Source organism: Helicoverpa zea, chromosome 30 (assembly GCF_022581195.2).
Source record: "Helicoverpa zea isolate HzStark_Cry1AcR chromosome 30, ilHelZeax1.1, whole genome shotgun sequence".
Lineage (NCBI taxonomy): Eukaryota > Metazoa > Arthropoda > Insecta > Lepidoptera > Noctuidae > Helicoverpa > Helicoverpa zea.
The window spans coordinates 2400020-2417371 of NC_061481.1; the positions used below are offsets into that span (position 1 = coordinate 2400020).

The 17352-nt window shown below is 37.0% G+C and overlaps 1 protein-coding gene and 1 long non-coding RNA gene across 14 annotated transcripts in view; one reads left to right on the forward strand and one right to left on the reverse strand.

Annotated features, from left to right (window-relative positions):
- The window catches only part of LOC124644475, a 179006-nt gene that overhangs the window by 63375 nt on the left and 98279 nt on the right, over nt 1-17352 (forward strand). Inside the window, exons 12-14 of one of the 13 annotated variants that reach the window (XM_047183846.1) lie at nt 53-311; nt 960-1177; nt 1986-2353. The exons of the other annotated variants lie outside the window; for them this stretch is intronic. Of the exons in view, the coding sequence (XP_047039802.1) occupies nt 53-311; nt 960-1177; nt 1986-2024 (516 nt within the window). The 3' untranslated portion in view covers nt 2025-2353. Of the gene's footprint in view, nt 1-52; nt 312-959; nt 1178-1985; nt 2354-17352 lie in introns of those variants that run through there. 13 annotated transcript variants of the gene reach the window in all.
- On the reverse strand, nt 2337-17326 carry LOC124644486. The gene is made up of 2 exons (XR_006986076.1): nt 17275-17326; nt 2337-2585 (listed from the first exon to the last, which is right to left on the reverse strand). It is a non-coding gene; the product is annotated as an uncharacterized LOC124644486 (long non-coding RNA).

Genomic DNA, 17352 nt, shown 5'->3' on the forward strand with positions numbered 1-17352 from the left:
TCTCAGTAACATTGCTATTCAACAAACTTTATTATATATCATTCTGTTTCAGATAGCCGAGCAAATAACATTTCTTAAAGAGAACCTTGAAATTTTGAAACCAACGCTTACAGTGCAAGAAGTGTTCATTACAACTGATATCGCCGAAGAACCAAATATTAAGTTAAACCTTATTGATGATAAGGCTGTAGAAACTACACATGCCGTTATAAAAGAAAATTACAAGGATATAGTTAAAACATTTTGTGATGTCGAGACCATAGATAATTTTGTTCCTACGGAAAGATCTTTGACGATGAAAAATATTAAAGGTACGTTTCAATTACTAGCTTGAAAACAATTGATTGTAATGTATTCATGGTAAACTTTTTTTTATAAACAACTAGCGACCCGCCCCAGCTTCGCACGGGATAACAGTGTTTTCCCACTATTTAATGCATGTTATTATACATATATAAACCTTCCTCTTGAAACACTCTATCTGATAAGAAAAACCGCACGAAAATCGGTTGCGTAGTTTTGAAGATTTAAGCGTACAAAGGGACATAGGGACTGAAAAAGCGACTTTGTTTTATACTACGTAGTGAAGTTGCATCAACATATTGCTGAGTTGCAGAGTCAATACATAGTATGAAACAAAGTCGCTTTTTGGATCAACCTAATAGACAGACAGTATTGCTGGGGAGTTTGTTGCGCCACTTCCCAGCAAAAATACAAAGGAAGTGGCAAAGTACTTGTTTCTAGCAACATTCTTGAGGCTCATCGATAATGTGGCTAAACAAAAGTTTACCATGAATAAAGGGCTTAAGGGCGTCTGCACGTGCTGCTGCCGCTTCGATCCAAAACGGTTTCATGTAACTACATACAAACCAGTAGTGCAGCTGCGGCCGACTTCATGCAGTCGCGGCTAGCATTCAGAACGCACCATTACGAGTTTAATGCTATTTTTAATTTTGTAGAACATGAAAGCACTACTTTACATGGTGAAGAAGACAATTGTAACGCGATTACGAAGGAAGAATTAACCAGACGAGTAAGAGAGAGGCTTCAGGAATTAAAATGTTGTAATGTACCGGACCTGGTCAAAGAGTTTGGTGTCACAACTGAACTTGTACAGAAAATTATTGATGATGCTGGTTTAAAAAAAGGATATAAAAGAAAAAAAGACTCCCCTCAGGTAAATTTATTTATTACTTTTAACTATAATCTCCCAGGTCGCCTCCAACAGGTATCTGTGGAGATCTAAGGGAGAGGCCTATGTTCAGCAGTGGACGTCCGCCGGCTGAGATGATGATGATGATAATCTTCCGAGCCTATTCCCAGCTATGTTGGGGTTGGCTTTCAGTCTAACCCTGCGGTGAGTACTACCAGTCTTTTACAAGGAACGACTGCCTGTCTCACCTGAATCCAGTTACCAGGGCAACCCAATAACCCTAGGTAAGGCTGGTTGTAAGCCAAAGATGAGCCGGGATCTACAGTTTAAGTGCCCTCCAAAACAGTTATTGGTGTCCAAGATATACTTAAAAAGTACAAAAGTTGCTTTGGTACTTGCTGATTCTAGAATCATACTTGAGAGGTTGGTTCTTTACCCACTAGGCCACGACGACTTATTATTATTAACTTATTATTTTTAACTTTCGACGCAAAAAAGGGGTGTTATAAGTTTGACCGCTGTGTGTGTCTGACTCAGCTCTTAAACATCCAAACTATATAATATTATAAATGCGAAAGTAACTCTGTCTGTCTGTCTTTTCTTCACGCCTAAACTACTGAACCGATTTGTGTGAAATTTGGTACAGACATAGTTTGAAACTTGAGAAAGGACATAGGATAGTTTTTTAAACAAAAAAAAAAAATATTCCGGACATATAGCGCCATCTATTGGTCAAATCAAAAATCTGCTGGTAGTCACTATTCCACGCGAACGAAGTTGCGGGCAATAGCTAGTTCTTTTATAATTAATCTATTTTTTAATTTCTTTACAGAATCAACGAGGAGCAGGGAAAAAGAGTAAAGTCTCTTGAATATAATGGCAGAACTATCTCTGAAATGTGAGTGATATACTCATTCATAGAACGTTCAACTGCCTGCCAGAAAGTCTTGCCAAGGGGTATTGGGTTGCCCGGGGAACTGGGTTGAGGAGGTCAGATAGGCAGTCGCTCCTTGTGGCACACTGGTACTCAGCTGCATCCGGTTAGACTGGAAGCCGACCCCAACATAGTTGTGAAAAGGTTTGGCAGATGATGTTGCGATGCATGCGCTGTGCAGATAAATGAAAAAAAAATACTGAGTTGTTATCTGTAAATGACAATGAGTGAGTTTTGTAATAAATATTGTTGATTTTAAAAGTGTATTTATTGGTTTTATTTATTGATACCCAAAGATTACCAAACTGCTGGATAGCGTAGTATAGTTATCGGCACGGATAATGAGCTCTCGGCGGAAGAGTGGGGATCGCTTTGCGCACTGTACAACAGGGGGGGACAGTTGCCTACATCAAGCTTGACGATTAATGAAGCAGCGCCATCTTCATTCCTTAACGGTGAAACTTATGTTCTGCTTTGTCTAATCAGCAATAGATGTCTCTGTAATAAAATTCTAAAAGTCACATCTTTTATTTTTATACTTAGTTAATTTTAGTTAAATTAATTTTAAAATATATTAAATGCAGTTAATCGCAAGCCGACCCCAACATAGTTTGGGAAAAAGGCTCGGAGGATGATGATGATGATTAAACGCAGTTAATCATGTTAATTTACAATATCTTAAATTCAATAAATATTATGGAAACAATAGCAACACTGCCCTTATATTCTCCTCTGATTTTAATGTCAATGACATGACACATGTAAAATCAGGCGGTTTAATCCAAAGAGTAAAGTAATATATAGGGAAAAGAGAGCCCACTCACGTGTTATTCTTGCAACCCAATTTGACAATGCGCCATCTTTCTCTAAATTGGCCCCGAACTACCTACATAGCTATAGCTATAAAAATATTATAATTATGCATCATATTCATAACATTTTCTATTAGGGTAAGTAGCACCATATAACTATAACATTGGTTATCGTTATAGTTACATGGTGCTACTTACCCTAATAGAAAATGTCATCGTTAATATAGTAAAAGGTCGAAGGAAAACAAATAATTATTATATATTACTTTTTATTTACGCGTGTATGCGGAATGCAAAAAACCGCCATATTGATATTATTATGATCGGTTTTGTTAAGTTACTTGGAATACTGACACCAGATCTTTTAGATGAAATTTGATATTTGTGCTTTTTTAAACCGTATTTAATTTATTCGCCTATTTTATCTTTTTTTAAAGTGTCTAATATTTTCCTCATACTTTTCTCTAATTAATATTGCATAAATAATTTTATATTAACAAACAAAATCGATTATAGTGTAGTGCCATCTGTTGGTAATTTAAGGTATCTTTTAGATAGTAAATAGTTTCCGGGCCAAATAAAAGGTGGCGACTCTTCGTTTACTTAGCTGTCAAAATGTACGGAGTGTCCCCCCCCTGGTTTAATCTTAGTACAAAAAACTGGGGAAGGCACTGGTTACAATGACAGCAAATCACGAAGTCATCAAATAGTCCGTGTGCGTTCGCGCAGCGGAATGTTGTTGAATTTAAAGATTTTAATTATGCAGATAATTAGTGTATGACGTCCTATAATTGTGTATGGTAAATAAAAATTTGTGTATGCAGCCATTGTGGAGAAATTCACCAACAACAGATTCCGCTGGGCGAACGTTGGCGAACGTTGTCCTGGCGGAACTTTTTTTAATCCATAGACTTTAGAAGAAAAGAGATGTGTCCAAAAATTAGTGTGTATTTGTGTATAATTGATTATGTATGAATGAAATCAGTGCATGCATAAACTTTGGAGAAATTCAAGTTTCCGCTACGCGAACGTTTGGCCATTAGCTAGTTTTCATATAAAGCGCTTACATAGAGAGCTGTAGATTTTTACATACGTTGTTTTGAATTTGTTTATATTTGTTTAAAAAACAGATTTAGAAAAAGTCGTAGGGTTTAAAAGATAAAAATATAAACGTAAAATACACTTATTAGGTCTTCGTTCTTAAAGTATGCAGTTTGGGGTCTAGATTTTCACGTTTACACAAACCTTGTAAGTGTCTCCAACATGTTGCCAAGTATCAATGATGTTCCGTTAGTAATTAAAAAGTTATAGGATATTTTATTATGATATATGATGAATAGATCACTGTTTACAAAGCAGTCGAATATCACGACGTTCTAAAGGAATTGCATGGTAAAATGTATGCCAATAATTAGTTTAATCATTCAACTATTCACTTGCAAAATTTCATGTCATTAAATTCAGTAATTAAAGAAAGACAATTATAATAATGACGGAGCAACGCAAACCTACATAATCCAACCAAGTTCGGATAGCTACAAAAAAGCGGCCGTGCCATATGTCTAAGAAACGTTCTTAACTTGGAAGGTTAGTATAATTATTAATATGGTACAGCTGCGTACACAAGCGTTAGGAAAAAATAAAACAATTGCATTTCTTGAATGAAAATTATTTTTTTTAATAATAGCGCCACTATCTACGACATTTTAGTTAAAATACGTAACGTTTATTAACGTTATTTTTAATCACCTAGTTAAGTAATTTATGTAAGTAATGATAACAAGGGCGTAGCCAGGATTCTATACAGGGGGGGGCAGATTAGCAAAATCCCATACTACATTGTTTTAATCGTGATTTTTAACATATGAGTATCTAACATTGGTGGTGGAGGTGAGGTAAACATTAAAAACAAATATAACAATAAGAAACAGCTTTATTATTTGAAGAGTAATCTGCGCGGTTCTTCACAAAATTTATTAAAAACTTCTCTTACAATTTCATCTTTTTTTTCTTGGACAATTTTCCGGTGTACGCTTAACATACATAGCCCGTTTTAAACGGTTTTCGGTCATTGTAGACCTCAGCCACGTTTTGATACGTCTCAGGGTAGAAAAAGACCTTTCTATATTACTTGTTGTACACGGTTGTGCCAACAAAATAAGTATGGCTTTTTTGGTTGTCGGGAAGAAAGTGTCCGCCTCCTTTAATACATCAATAAGATCTAATTTTTCTAGAGCGTCTTTTTCCATACCTTTATCCTTCCAAAGTTTATACCATAATTCCGCTTCATGCTCAAAAAGAAGAAGATCATAGTACTGGCAGAAATCTTGCGATTTTTCTTTAAAATCAACCAGTGACATATTTAACATTGAACTTGGATGTATCGACATTAAACTAAAAGCTGGTAAATGTTCATTAGAAAAACGCTGGTCGAGTGCGGATATCAAAGAATCTAAATAAGGAATGATAATTGATCGCTTCCAAAAATCGCATAAACTCTCAGCTGGGTGATTGGACCTATGTTGTTGGCGACATGCAATACGTGGGATTTGCAAATCACTGCCAATGGCAGTTGCAGTTCTACGTGAAATGTCTAAAATAATCTGACTCTCTTTGTCTGCGTTACCACGATGATCTCTAATAACAGAAATAATTCTCTTGATATGATTCACACACGTGTACATATCGATATTCTTCGATTGTAATGCATTTGCAACAGGTTCCAATATACTTGAATATTTGGCTATCAATGTAACGCATATAATGAATACTGATTTAGTAGCAGCACAGTGTAACTGATAGGCGCTTTTTCTTGCAGCATGTTTTGAACAAACATGTTTTGACTCGAAATACACATTTTGAACTAAAATTTAATTTTCACGTAAATAATTACGTAGGTAGACAGTCCTAAGCCTGTGTAAAGTATGAAGGGAAATCAGAAGGCTATTTCCATTTTTATTTTCTAATACTTACTAAACTAATGCTTATACTCAATACTATAGTTCGGCCATTCAGAGAATGCGTTCCTGACACGTCGCGATTGAACTGACGACGTAACTACATTCATTGATTATTGATATAATAATGTTGTTTTAATGCTCCTCAATTGTTAAAACGGTAAACAACCAGCAAAAATATTTTTATCGTAACTGCAACGCCATTGCAAAGTTACGTCGTCAGTTCAATCGCGACGTGTCAGGAACGCATTCTCTGAATGGCCGAACTATAGATTGCGATTGACTATTCATTGAACTATAGTTCGGCCATTCAGAGAATGCGTTCCTGACACGTCGCGATTGAACTGACGACGTAACTTTGCAATGGCGTTGCAGTTACGATAAAAATATTTTTGCTGGTTGTTTACCGTTTTAACAATTGAGGAGCATTAAAACAACATTATTATATCACTAATCAATGAATGTTATAATTTTGTGCCAAACTGAGTGTCAAATAACTTGGTAAACAATATTTTTCTAAATCTATACTGCGCTATTACAAGGTTATGTCAGCGGTTTATATTTTGTAGTGCTGTGCTAAAAATAACAGGCAAGTATCGTAATCTGTTCTTATACAGTTATAATATAAAATAATACGTTTTGATTTTCTTTTTAAGAATTGGAAAATAATGGACTATAAGACTTAATTATAACTTTTATGAAATATAAAAATAAAACTATGACCAAACCGCATTTTTATACTTAGATTAAAAATGGTAACCCCCAAATGGCGTTATGGGCCGCCATTTTGTGACGCTAAAACAGTCGTCCGTTGTCGTTTCGTGCGCATAGACCACGTTTTTCAAGTGTTTTCGATCTGCTTTTATTTGATTACCCGGCTTTTGTTAGACCGAGATATCAGGATTGATTCTGTTATTGATAATAATATAATTATACATGTAGGCGAAGATGATGATGAAGACACCACCTCCTCAAGCAAATCGGAGTCTGATTAATATTCTGTTCGCACATTCAATTCAATGTACTTGTAACAAAGAATAAATAAAACAATTTTATTATATGAATATTACCTTTTTTTGGTTTCCACTTAAATAACTAAAATATAAAACAAATGATTCCGCCAATTTAAAACGAAAATAATCTTAAAATAATGCGGCGGTTCATTTTGAAGGAACGGTAACGAACTCAGTGTTATGTTGTGCCCATCACTAGTCGTGACTAACTGATAGGTGTCAGGAACGCATTCTCTGAACGGCCGAAGTAGGTTGCACCTACAGTCATAAGAATAGTATATTTTTTAATTAGAAAAAAGTTGTTAAATCGCAACCGCTCAATATATCAGAAAGATGCAAACAACCAACCTATCACTATATCTGAATGATCTATTTGAATGAGTGAGCCGCACACGAGTTTCGAGTTTAAACGAGCTATTGAGTTATACTGAGCTACTGATATAAAGATATTAGGTATAAGATATGATAGAAAGAGTGATTCATATCCCAGTGATTGAAAGATGCATATCTATCTTTTCTTTTCAATGACACATTTTGCCCATGTCTAATGCCTCGCCTCTCGCGGCTCTCGCTCGCTCGACCCGCATCCCGCTCAGGGGGGGGCAGCTGCCCCTCCCTGCCCGTACCTCGCTACGCCCATGAATGATAATAAAAATATTTTTGTACACGGATATTTAAATAGAGAAGTACTTGTTAATTGAAGATTTATTTTTATCGTAGATAGTGGCATTATTATAAAAAAAATATTTTTCATTCAAGAAGCATTGTTTTATTTTTTCCTAACGCTTGTGTACGCAACTGTGCCATATTAATAAATACTAACCTTCCAAGTTAAGAACGTTTCTTAGACATATGGCACGGCCGCTTTTTTGTAGCTATCCGAACTTGGTCGGATTATGTAGGTTTTCGATGCTCCGTCAGTATTATAATTGTCTTTCTTTAATTACTGAATTTAATGACATGAAATTTTGAAAGTGAATAGTTGAATGATTAAACTAATTATTGGCATACATTTTACCATGCAATTCCTTTAGAACGTCGTGATATTCGACTGCTTTGTAAACAGTGATCTATTCATCATATATCATAATAAAATATCCTATAACTTTTTAATTACTAACGGAACATCATTGATACTTGGCAACATGTTGGAGACACTTACAAGGTTTGTGTAAACGTGAAAATCTAGACCCCAAACTGCATACTTTAAGAACGAAGACCTAATAAGTGTATTTTACGTTTATATTTTTATCTTTTAAACCCTACGACTTTTTCTAAATCTTTTTTTTAAACAAATATAAACAAATTCAAAACAACGTATGTAAAAATCTACAGCTCTCTATGTAAGCGCTTTATATGAAAACTAGCTAATGGCCAAACGTTCGCGTAGCGGAAACTTGAATTTCTCCGAAGTTAATGCATGCACTGATTTCATTCATACATAATCAATTATACACAAATACACACTAATTTTTGGACACATCTCTTTTCTTCTAAAATCTATGGATTGAAAAAAGTTCCGCCAGGACAACGTTCGCCAACGTTCGCCCAGCGGAATCTGTTTTTGGTGAATTTCTCCACAATGGCTGCATACACAAATTTTTATTTACCATACACAATTATAGGACGTCATACACTAATTATCTGCATAATTAAAATCTTTAAATTCAACAATATTCCGCTGCGCGAACGCACACAAATAGTCCTTAAGCGTTCAAGGAAAGGTGTTTTTTTACTTTGTCGGGTTATATTGTGACGTAGTTGGGTATGTTATCTACTAATGATAATAGATGGCACTAAACTAAATCGGAATCGAACTTTTGGAGAGACAGATTGAATATTTTCTACTAAATTAGTAAATTATTCTATAATTTAGGGCTTTTATTTACGAGAGAGTGGTGTAGGTCTTGGGAAAGCCTGCACTATCTTAATTGCATCCCAGGCGATGCAGCATCCGTGGAGAGGTCACTTCACCCACTACAGCTACTACAGCTACTACAGCAGTTTATTTAATATTATATATATATATGTGTATGTATAATAAGTCTATGTACGTTTATATATTTTCGATTTGTCTCATATACATATTTAGTGCACCTGCCATGAAATTTCTCCTCCACCTAAAGGTTGACTGGTAGAGAACGCCTAAGGCGTTAAGTCCGCCTTTGTACATTGTTTTTTTGTAAAATGTGTGCAAAAAGTATAATAAATAAATAAATAAAATAAAAAATACAGCTATGCTGTGTGGAAAACAACACGGGGAGTGGCAGTGACCGGTTATAAGTCCAAGCAGATAGACGTAAGCGCGGACGCCAGGGGTCACTCTCGACAGTGGGAGGGTCCATCGAAGGCCCATTGACTAGTTACCGCCCGCTTCAAGCCGGGCAGCCCCCGGCCAGTAAGGTACTCGTCCGTCTCGGTGCTGGCCTGTTTCCCTTGGGTGTGGGAAGCACTAGTATAACTAGAGTGTCGGTGCCGTTAACGATTTCACCTGTGGCAAAAAGAAATAACAACAATAAAAAAACTCCGAAACGCGAATCCATGCGCTTTGGTACATGGAATGTCCGTACTATGAGGACAGGCTTCCCGGACACCTCTGGAAGCTCTGATTGCACTCAACATCTGCGCAAAACTGCGGTAATAGACGCGGAACTTTGGAGACTCAACATAGCTGTAGCAGCTCTTCAAGAAACCAGATTACCTGATGAAGGTTCGTTACGTGAGACCAACTACACGTTCTACTGGAAAGGAAAGGAATCTTCCGAAAGTCGCCAACATGGAGTAGGATTTGCTGTAAGGAATGACCTACTCAGTGCAATAGACGATCCTCGAGGAGTGTCGGAACGCATTATGACGTGTCGTTTAAGCACAAGCAGCGGCTTCGTCACCTTAATATCCGCTTATGCACCGACTTTAAAATCTTCTCCCGAATCCAAAGACCTTTTTTACGACCAACTATGTGAAACGCTAAGTAGGGTTCGGTCAGGGGATCGCCTAATTATCCTAGGGGATTTTAATGCACGTGTGGGCCAATCGCATGCATCCTGGCCAGATTGTATGGGTAGTCACGGTGTAGGGACATTAAATGAGAACGGACAACCTCTCTTAGAATTCTGTTCGCAGAATCTGCTTTGTGTAACCATTACCTACTTTAAAGGAAAGTTTATGCACAAAGTGTCCTGGAAACATCCTCGCTCAAAACACTGGCATCAGTTGGACACCATATTGACTAGAAAGAAGAACTTGGGGGACATTCTGCACACTCGAACATTCCATAGCGCAGATTGTGATACCGACCACTCACTCGTCGTCACCACGGCATCTTTTTGCCCCAAAAAGATACATTCGTCGCAATCTATAGGTAGTAAAAAATTGAAAGTACCAACGTCAACATCCAAAGATGAGATAGCTTCTTACCAGCAGCTAATTAAAGAAGAATCAGCTTCTTGGGATCCTGACATGTCAGCCAGCGAGGAATGGGTTAAAATAAAATCTATTCTCACGGAAACTGCGGCAAAAGCATTCGGCTACAAACCTACATCAAAACATGACTGGTCCCAAGAAAACATCGACCATCTTCAACCATTTCTGGATTTAAAACGTCAGGCGTCACTGAACTATCGACAGAATCCGACAAGTACGACACGCGGCGAATTGTCTAAAGCCAAAGCAGACCTCCAACGCAATGTGCGCTTTTGTGCCAATTCTTACTGGTTGGAACTTTGTAAGAGTATTCAGAGTCATGCTTCAACTGGCAACTTTTCTGGCGTATACTCGGTTATTAAGAAAGCGCTGGGCCCTTTACCAAACAAAACAGCTCGCCTAAAGGAGGCTGACGGCTCTTGCATCTTAGATGCGGATCGGCAGCTTCATAGATGGGTAGAACACTACTCAAATCTCTACTCTCAACCCATTGGTGTAGAGCCCGAAGCAGTTCAAATGTTCCCCGAGTTACTTGTTTGCACCGAGCTCGACGCTGTACCTACAGTTGAGCAATTTATTACCGCTATCAACCAGCTAAAGCGTGGTAAAAGTCCGGGAATTGACGGTGTTCTAGCTGAAATTATCAAGGTGCGTTGTGTGGGCCCTATACTCTACAACTTTTTTGTGAAATGCTGGGGCCCGATTCTCCTAATTTTACTTAAGAGCCATTCGATTGACGTTCGACTCGATTCGACTGAGATCCAATCCCGACTCGATTACGATTGAAGCGTATGTGGCATTCCGCTATTTTTTCTTTGAAATAAACGTTTTTATCCTTTTTTGTCATTCAATAATGAATTATTTTATCTGCAAATGATTTATGATTGCAAAATGATTGTACAGCAAACTACCGTGTAGACCAAAATCATCAAAATAGCAGACCAATCGCACACCAATCAAATGTCAATCGAATACGATTGGTCTTTTATTAGTAGCAGAATGCCCGATATGGTTAAAACTGCTATTACGATCATATTGCGATTCGATTTCTATTCGATTTTGACATTATTAACTTAGGAGAATCGGGGCCCTGGAATGAAGAATACATCCCTCAGGATATGCGCGATGCAAACATCATCACATTGTACAAAGGAAAGGGCGACCGCGGCGACTGCAATTCATACCGTGGAATTTCCTTACTAAGTATAGCTGGCAAACTACTGGGTCGTATGATCCTTTCCAAGTTACAATTGCTAGCTGATCGAGTATATCCTGAATCTCAGTGTGGCTTTCGCGCACAAAGATCTACCACAGACATGATATTTACATTCCGGCAACTTCAGGAAAAGTGTAGGGAACAAAGAACACCTCTGCTAACGGCCTTTGTTGACCTTAACAAGGCATTCGATACTGTGAGCAGGGAGGGACTATACGCTGTGCTGCAGAGGATTGGCTGTCCACCGAAGCTGTTAAACCTAATAAGGCTTTTCCATGAAGACATGAAAGCCTCTGTTGTTTATAAGGGCAATACATCTGACCCGTTTGACATGAGAAGAGGGGTCCGGCAGGGTTGTGTACTAGCACCAACACTGTTCGGTATATTTTTCTCTGTACTCCTCAAAGTTGCGTTCGGAGATAATCAACAAGGCATACACCTTCACACCAGGGTGGATGGTAAGCTCTTCAATATTTCGCTCCTTAAATCCAAAAAACATCGCCAGGATATTATCGTTGATAGCTTACTGTTTGCGGATGATGCAGCATTTGTTGCTTCAAGCCCATCGCAACTTCAGGAAATGCTGGATAGGTTTAATAAAGCTTGTAAGCAATTCTCTATGTCAATCAACGAAAGGAAGACGGTAATTATGACGCAGGGGATTACTGAGATACCCACAATCTCATTGGATGGTTCACCACTGGAGGTTGTTGAAAACTTCTGCTACCTGGGATCCACAGTCACAAATAACCTTTGCCTGGACGCCGAAATAAACAGCCGCATCGGTAAGGCCTCTACGATGTTCGGGAAGCTGAGCGCAAGAGTTTGGCACAACAAATATCTGAAGAGCTGGGCTGATAGGTTTGGAGTGGCGGTAAATCCTGGCAAGTGCCAAGCTATTTTAGTTGGTAGTAGTCGCATTATGCAGAGAGTGGATTTAAGCAGCTTACCTCCGGTACAATTTGATGGTATGAACATCCCTTATAACTCAAGTGTGAAAAACCTGGGCTTACATATCGACACTACGTTAAGCTGGCAATCTCATATTGGGAGTGTTAGCCAGAAGGTAACAGGTTTGCTGCGCTACTTTTATCGGTTAAGAAACCTTCTCCCGTTCAACGTGAAAGCAATGCTTGTGCGAACCTTGATCTTTCCCATAATTGACTATGGTGATGTTTGCTTCTACGACCTGAATGCAGATCTGCTTAATAAACTTGACCGGCTTCTCAACAATTGCATTCGATTCGTTTTTAATCTTCGCAAGTACGATCATGTGTCTGCTTATCGAGAACAGCTTAGATGGCTGCCAATTAGGCAAAGACGTGAGATGAGAGCATTAACTACTCTATTTTCCATTCTTCATACTCCTTGTTCACCCCCATATTTATCATGCCACTTCCAGTTTTTATGTTCTCAACATGACAGAAATTTGCGTTCCTCCAACAACCGTCTACTCCAATGTCCCTCACATCGCACAGATTTCCTTCATTCCTCCTTTTTTGTCCAATCTATTCTTTTATGGAACAAGTTGCCCTCGGAAATTAGGATGGTAGATAGCCGATTGACTTTCAAATTGAAGCTTCGTGAGTATCTTCACCAGAGTTTGCAGAATTGACACAACTATGCATTTGATTTTGTGTTATTTATATATGTATTAAAGTTTATTTAATATATATATATATATATATATATATATATATATATATATATATATATATATATGTGTATGTATAATAAGTCTATGTACGTTTATATATTTTCGATTTGTCTTATATACATATTTAGTGCACCTGCCATGAATTTTCTCCTCCACCTAAAGGTTGACTGGTAGAGAACGCCTAAGGCGTTAAGTCCGCCTTTGTACATTGTTTTTTTTGTAAAATGTGTGCAAAAAGTATAATAAATAAATAAAATAAATATCTAACAGTTAAGACTAAGATTATTATCTACCAGACATGCATCTTATCCATACTCTTGTATGGCGCGGAGACCTGGGGCCCGATTCTCCTAATTTTACTTAAGCGCCATTCGATTGACGTTCGACTCGATTCGACTGAGATCCAATCCCGACTCGATTACGATTGAAGCGTATGTGGCATTCCGCAATTTTTTCTTTGAAATAAACGTTTTTATCCTTTTCTGTCATCCAATAATGAATCATTTTGTCTGCAAATGATTTACGATTGCAAAATGATTGTACAGCAAACTACCGTATAGACCAAAATCACCAAAATAGCAGACCAATCGCACACCAATCAAATGTCAATCGAATACGATTGGTCTTTTATTAGTAGCAGAATGCCCGATATGGTTAAAATTGCTGTTACGATCATATTACGATTCGATTTCTATTCGATTTTGACATTATTAACTTATACTCCATTTACTATAGCATTAGACAGAAGTAAAAAAAGGCTCTTTTAGGAGTACAGTTTGCAATAAAAATACAATAAACACTATTACAGTCAAGATTGATGAGGAGTTAAATAAAACCATTTTAAATAACAGCTGTCACACTTAATTGTACTTATTTAAGCCATTTACGTTCTTAAATTACAAGTCCTTCATTTAATATTATTTATTTTTTAAATAAAATAATGTCGTGTCTATGTTTAAAATCTAAAAGAAGCAGGGGCAGATAGTGCTCGGAACGTTTTTTCATGTAACTATAACTCAACCAAATCTAAAATGTTACCTTGTCCCTTCCTAAATTGCGGCAGCACGTGTTTTTTAATTTTGTTGGTTTATAATGTCATCTATCTGCGACTGTCAATTTGACATATTGTTATTCACTTGTGGATACTTGTGAATGCTACGCCTTGTTTCGTTGTTATTGTTGAGTTTTCGTGGTTTAGTTGTTATTTGTTACTGTTTTTCTGTTTGTTATTGTTACTATATTAGTGTTACGTAATTTTGTGTTGTTCATACAAAGCAGTACATTTTGTTGAACTATGAACACGGACGATCTCGGTGCAGGCCCGAGTGGCTTGCAAGCGCAACATGTACGTACTGAAACTGCTAGTGACGCTGAGCAACGTCAACAGCCAAAACGACGTGGCCCCAAAATTGAACACGACGTTAAAATATTGTCTCCCAAGAAAAAGCGATCAAAGCAAACACCTCTTCATTCTGCAGAAAAAACAACAGTTTTAAATATTTATAAAGACATCAAGGGGTCCCAGTCAGAAAGTACTCCTGCTTATATGACGCAGTTAATTAATAAAACTGCAGAAATTGCAGGTAAAGATTGCAGGGATTTTATTATAATAAATAAATGTATTTGAAAATAGCATGCTTTGTGAGGATGAATAACATACACTATTAATCGTTTTACAGGCATATCTCGTGCAACAGTGTATAATATCCTCAAAGAGTACAATACAGAAGGTCGCCTGCAATCACCTCCTCCTCGCCAACGGAAATATTCAAAATCGGATGAATATGATGATATAATATTAAGTGGAATACGAAGGAAAATTCATTCTTTTTTCTTTGATAATGAATTACCGACATTGGATAAGATTCTGGAAGCCGTGAATAGTGATGAGTCTCTACCCGATTTTAAAAGAAGCTCTTTATATAATTTAATCAAAAACAAATTAAAATTTACATATATTAAAAGAAGTAGAAGAAGTGCCCTAATCGACAGACAGGAGATTGTATTATGGAGGGTGAAATATCTCCATGAAATTAAGAGATTAAGGAATGAAGGAAAAAAAATATATTATTTAGATGAGACTTGGCTAAATGAAGGTATAGTGCTGCTAATATTTGTGAAGTCTGGAAGAAGGGGGTTTTACATAACTCGGTAAATAGCTAACCAAGTTATGTAAAACCTCCTTTATGCTAAACAATATAGTGAAATATTATTAGTTCAACATACGTTGAATTAATATTATGTTTACATCTACAATTTTAAACCTCCAGGACACACAAAAAGCAAAGTATGGCAAGACAGTACTGTTAAGTCTTCAAAGGAAGCACACCGAGCAGGCTTATCAACTGGTTTAAAGAACCCAACTGGAAAAGGAAAACGGCTTATCATTGGCCATATTGGTAAAACTTTTTTTATTATTAATTTATTAACAAAGCATTTTAATAAAATGAGCACTCCATTTTCGGTCACTAAAAACTGGTTAAGTCTTAATACTTTCCCTAGGAGTAAGATCTTTATGCTTTTAGAATCATCTGTTCAAGTACATTAATGCTGCAATTAATTTCGGTGGCTATTTAAAGGTTAAAATCTATTTCCAGCGATCAAGTATTCTATGCCACCAGTACTTAATTATTGATTTGTTTTTATTTCATTTCACAGGATCAACAGATGGGTTTTTAATGAATGGTGAATTAATATTTGAAGCCAAAAAGGGAGATGGAGACTACCATTCTGAAATGGATGCACACAATTTTGAAAAGTGGTTCAGTTTAATATTATCCAAAATCGAGAGTGGTTCAGTTATTGTTATGGATAATGCGCCTTATCATTCAAGAAAAGTGGAGAAGCTGCCAACTACAGCCACACGAAAGGCAGATATTCAGGAATGGCTGAAAAACAAAAATATTCCTTTTGAGGAAAAAGACCTTAGGGCCACTTTATTAGAGAAAGTGAAACATGTAAAACATTTGTACCAAAAGTTTGTTGTAGATGACATGGCTAAAGAAAAGAACGTATTAGTGTTGCGCCTTCCACCTTACCACTGCGAGCTCAACCCAATCGAACTAATATGGGCTCAAATGAAGGGATATGTAGCACAAAACAATAAAAGTTTTAAATTAAAGGAAGTGCAGCAGTTGCTCCCTCAAGCACTCGCAAATATAACTGCAGAAAAATGGCAATCTTGCATTGCCCATACAATTAAAGAAGAGGAAAGATTTTGCCAACTTGATGGTATAATGGATGAAGTTGTAGAAAGGTTTATTATTAACGTTGGTGAATCTTCATCATCATCAGAGGATGATGAATAAAGAGTTCATATTTATATCTATCACATCGATTATATCATTAGGGTGGCAAAACCTTTTCTCTTATTTAATACCTTGCAATAAATCTCACACTTTTGTCTTTGGAAAATGTTATAATAGTTGGTATTTAACTTGCTAAACGATTATAGATAAAATTATTACTTTTGTTACCGCCTATGTCAGCATACATAAATTAACTGATGGTAGCAGTGACTAAATTGTTAAGTATGTTTTGTGTCTTATTTACTTGGTTTGTTTTAATCATAATAGGTATGGATTATGATGAAGTTGTTTTTAATAAACTGATTGCAACTATTTTTTTTATTTCATGTGTCTATCCAAGCATCGTAACGAGTAGATAGATAGATAGAATGCACTTTGCCGTACATAGAAGTCATACACTGGCACTAAAATCACACACATTATCTGTTAAAATTGTTCGAACTTGACTTCAAAATAAAAGGTTTCGTACTCCTGCCTCTGCGAGCCTCTTTTTTCTAATGTTATAATAAATGGACTATAGGAGAATCGGGGCCCTGGACATCGTATGCTAAACAGGAGCGGAGATTAAACAACTTCCATATGCGCTGTCTCCGGCGCATATTGGATATTTCTTGGAAGGATCGAGTAACAAACGAGAAGGTGCTTAGTATGGCGTGCATACCTAGCATAACCGCACTTCTTAAACAAAGAAGATTGCGCTGGCTAGGGCATGTGCAGCGGATGGAACCTTCTCGTTTGCCAAGACAAACTCTCCTCGGCCAAATATCAGATTATTAGAACACAAGTTAATTAATAACTTACCGTGGGGCTAACCGACCGTGTGTGAAAAGGAGTCCCGCCAATGATATTAAACACAGACTACTAAGAGGTGTACAGACT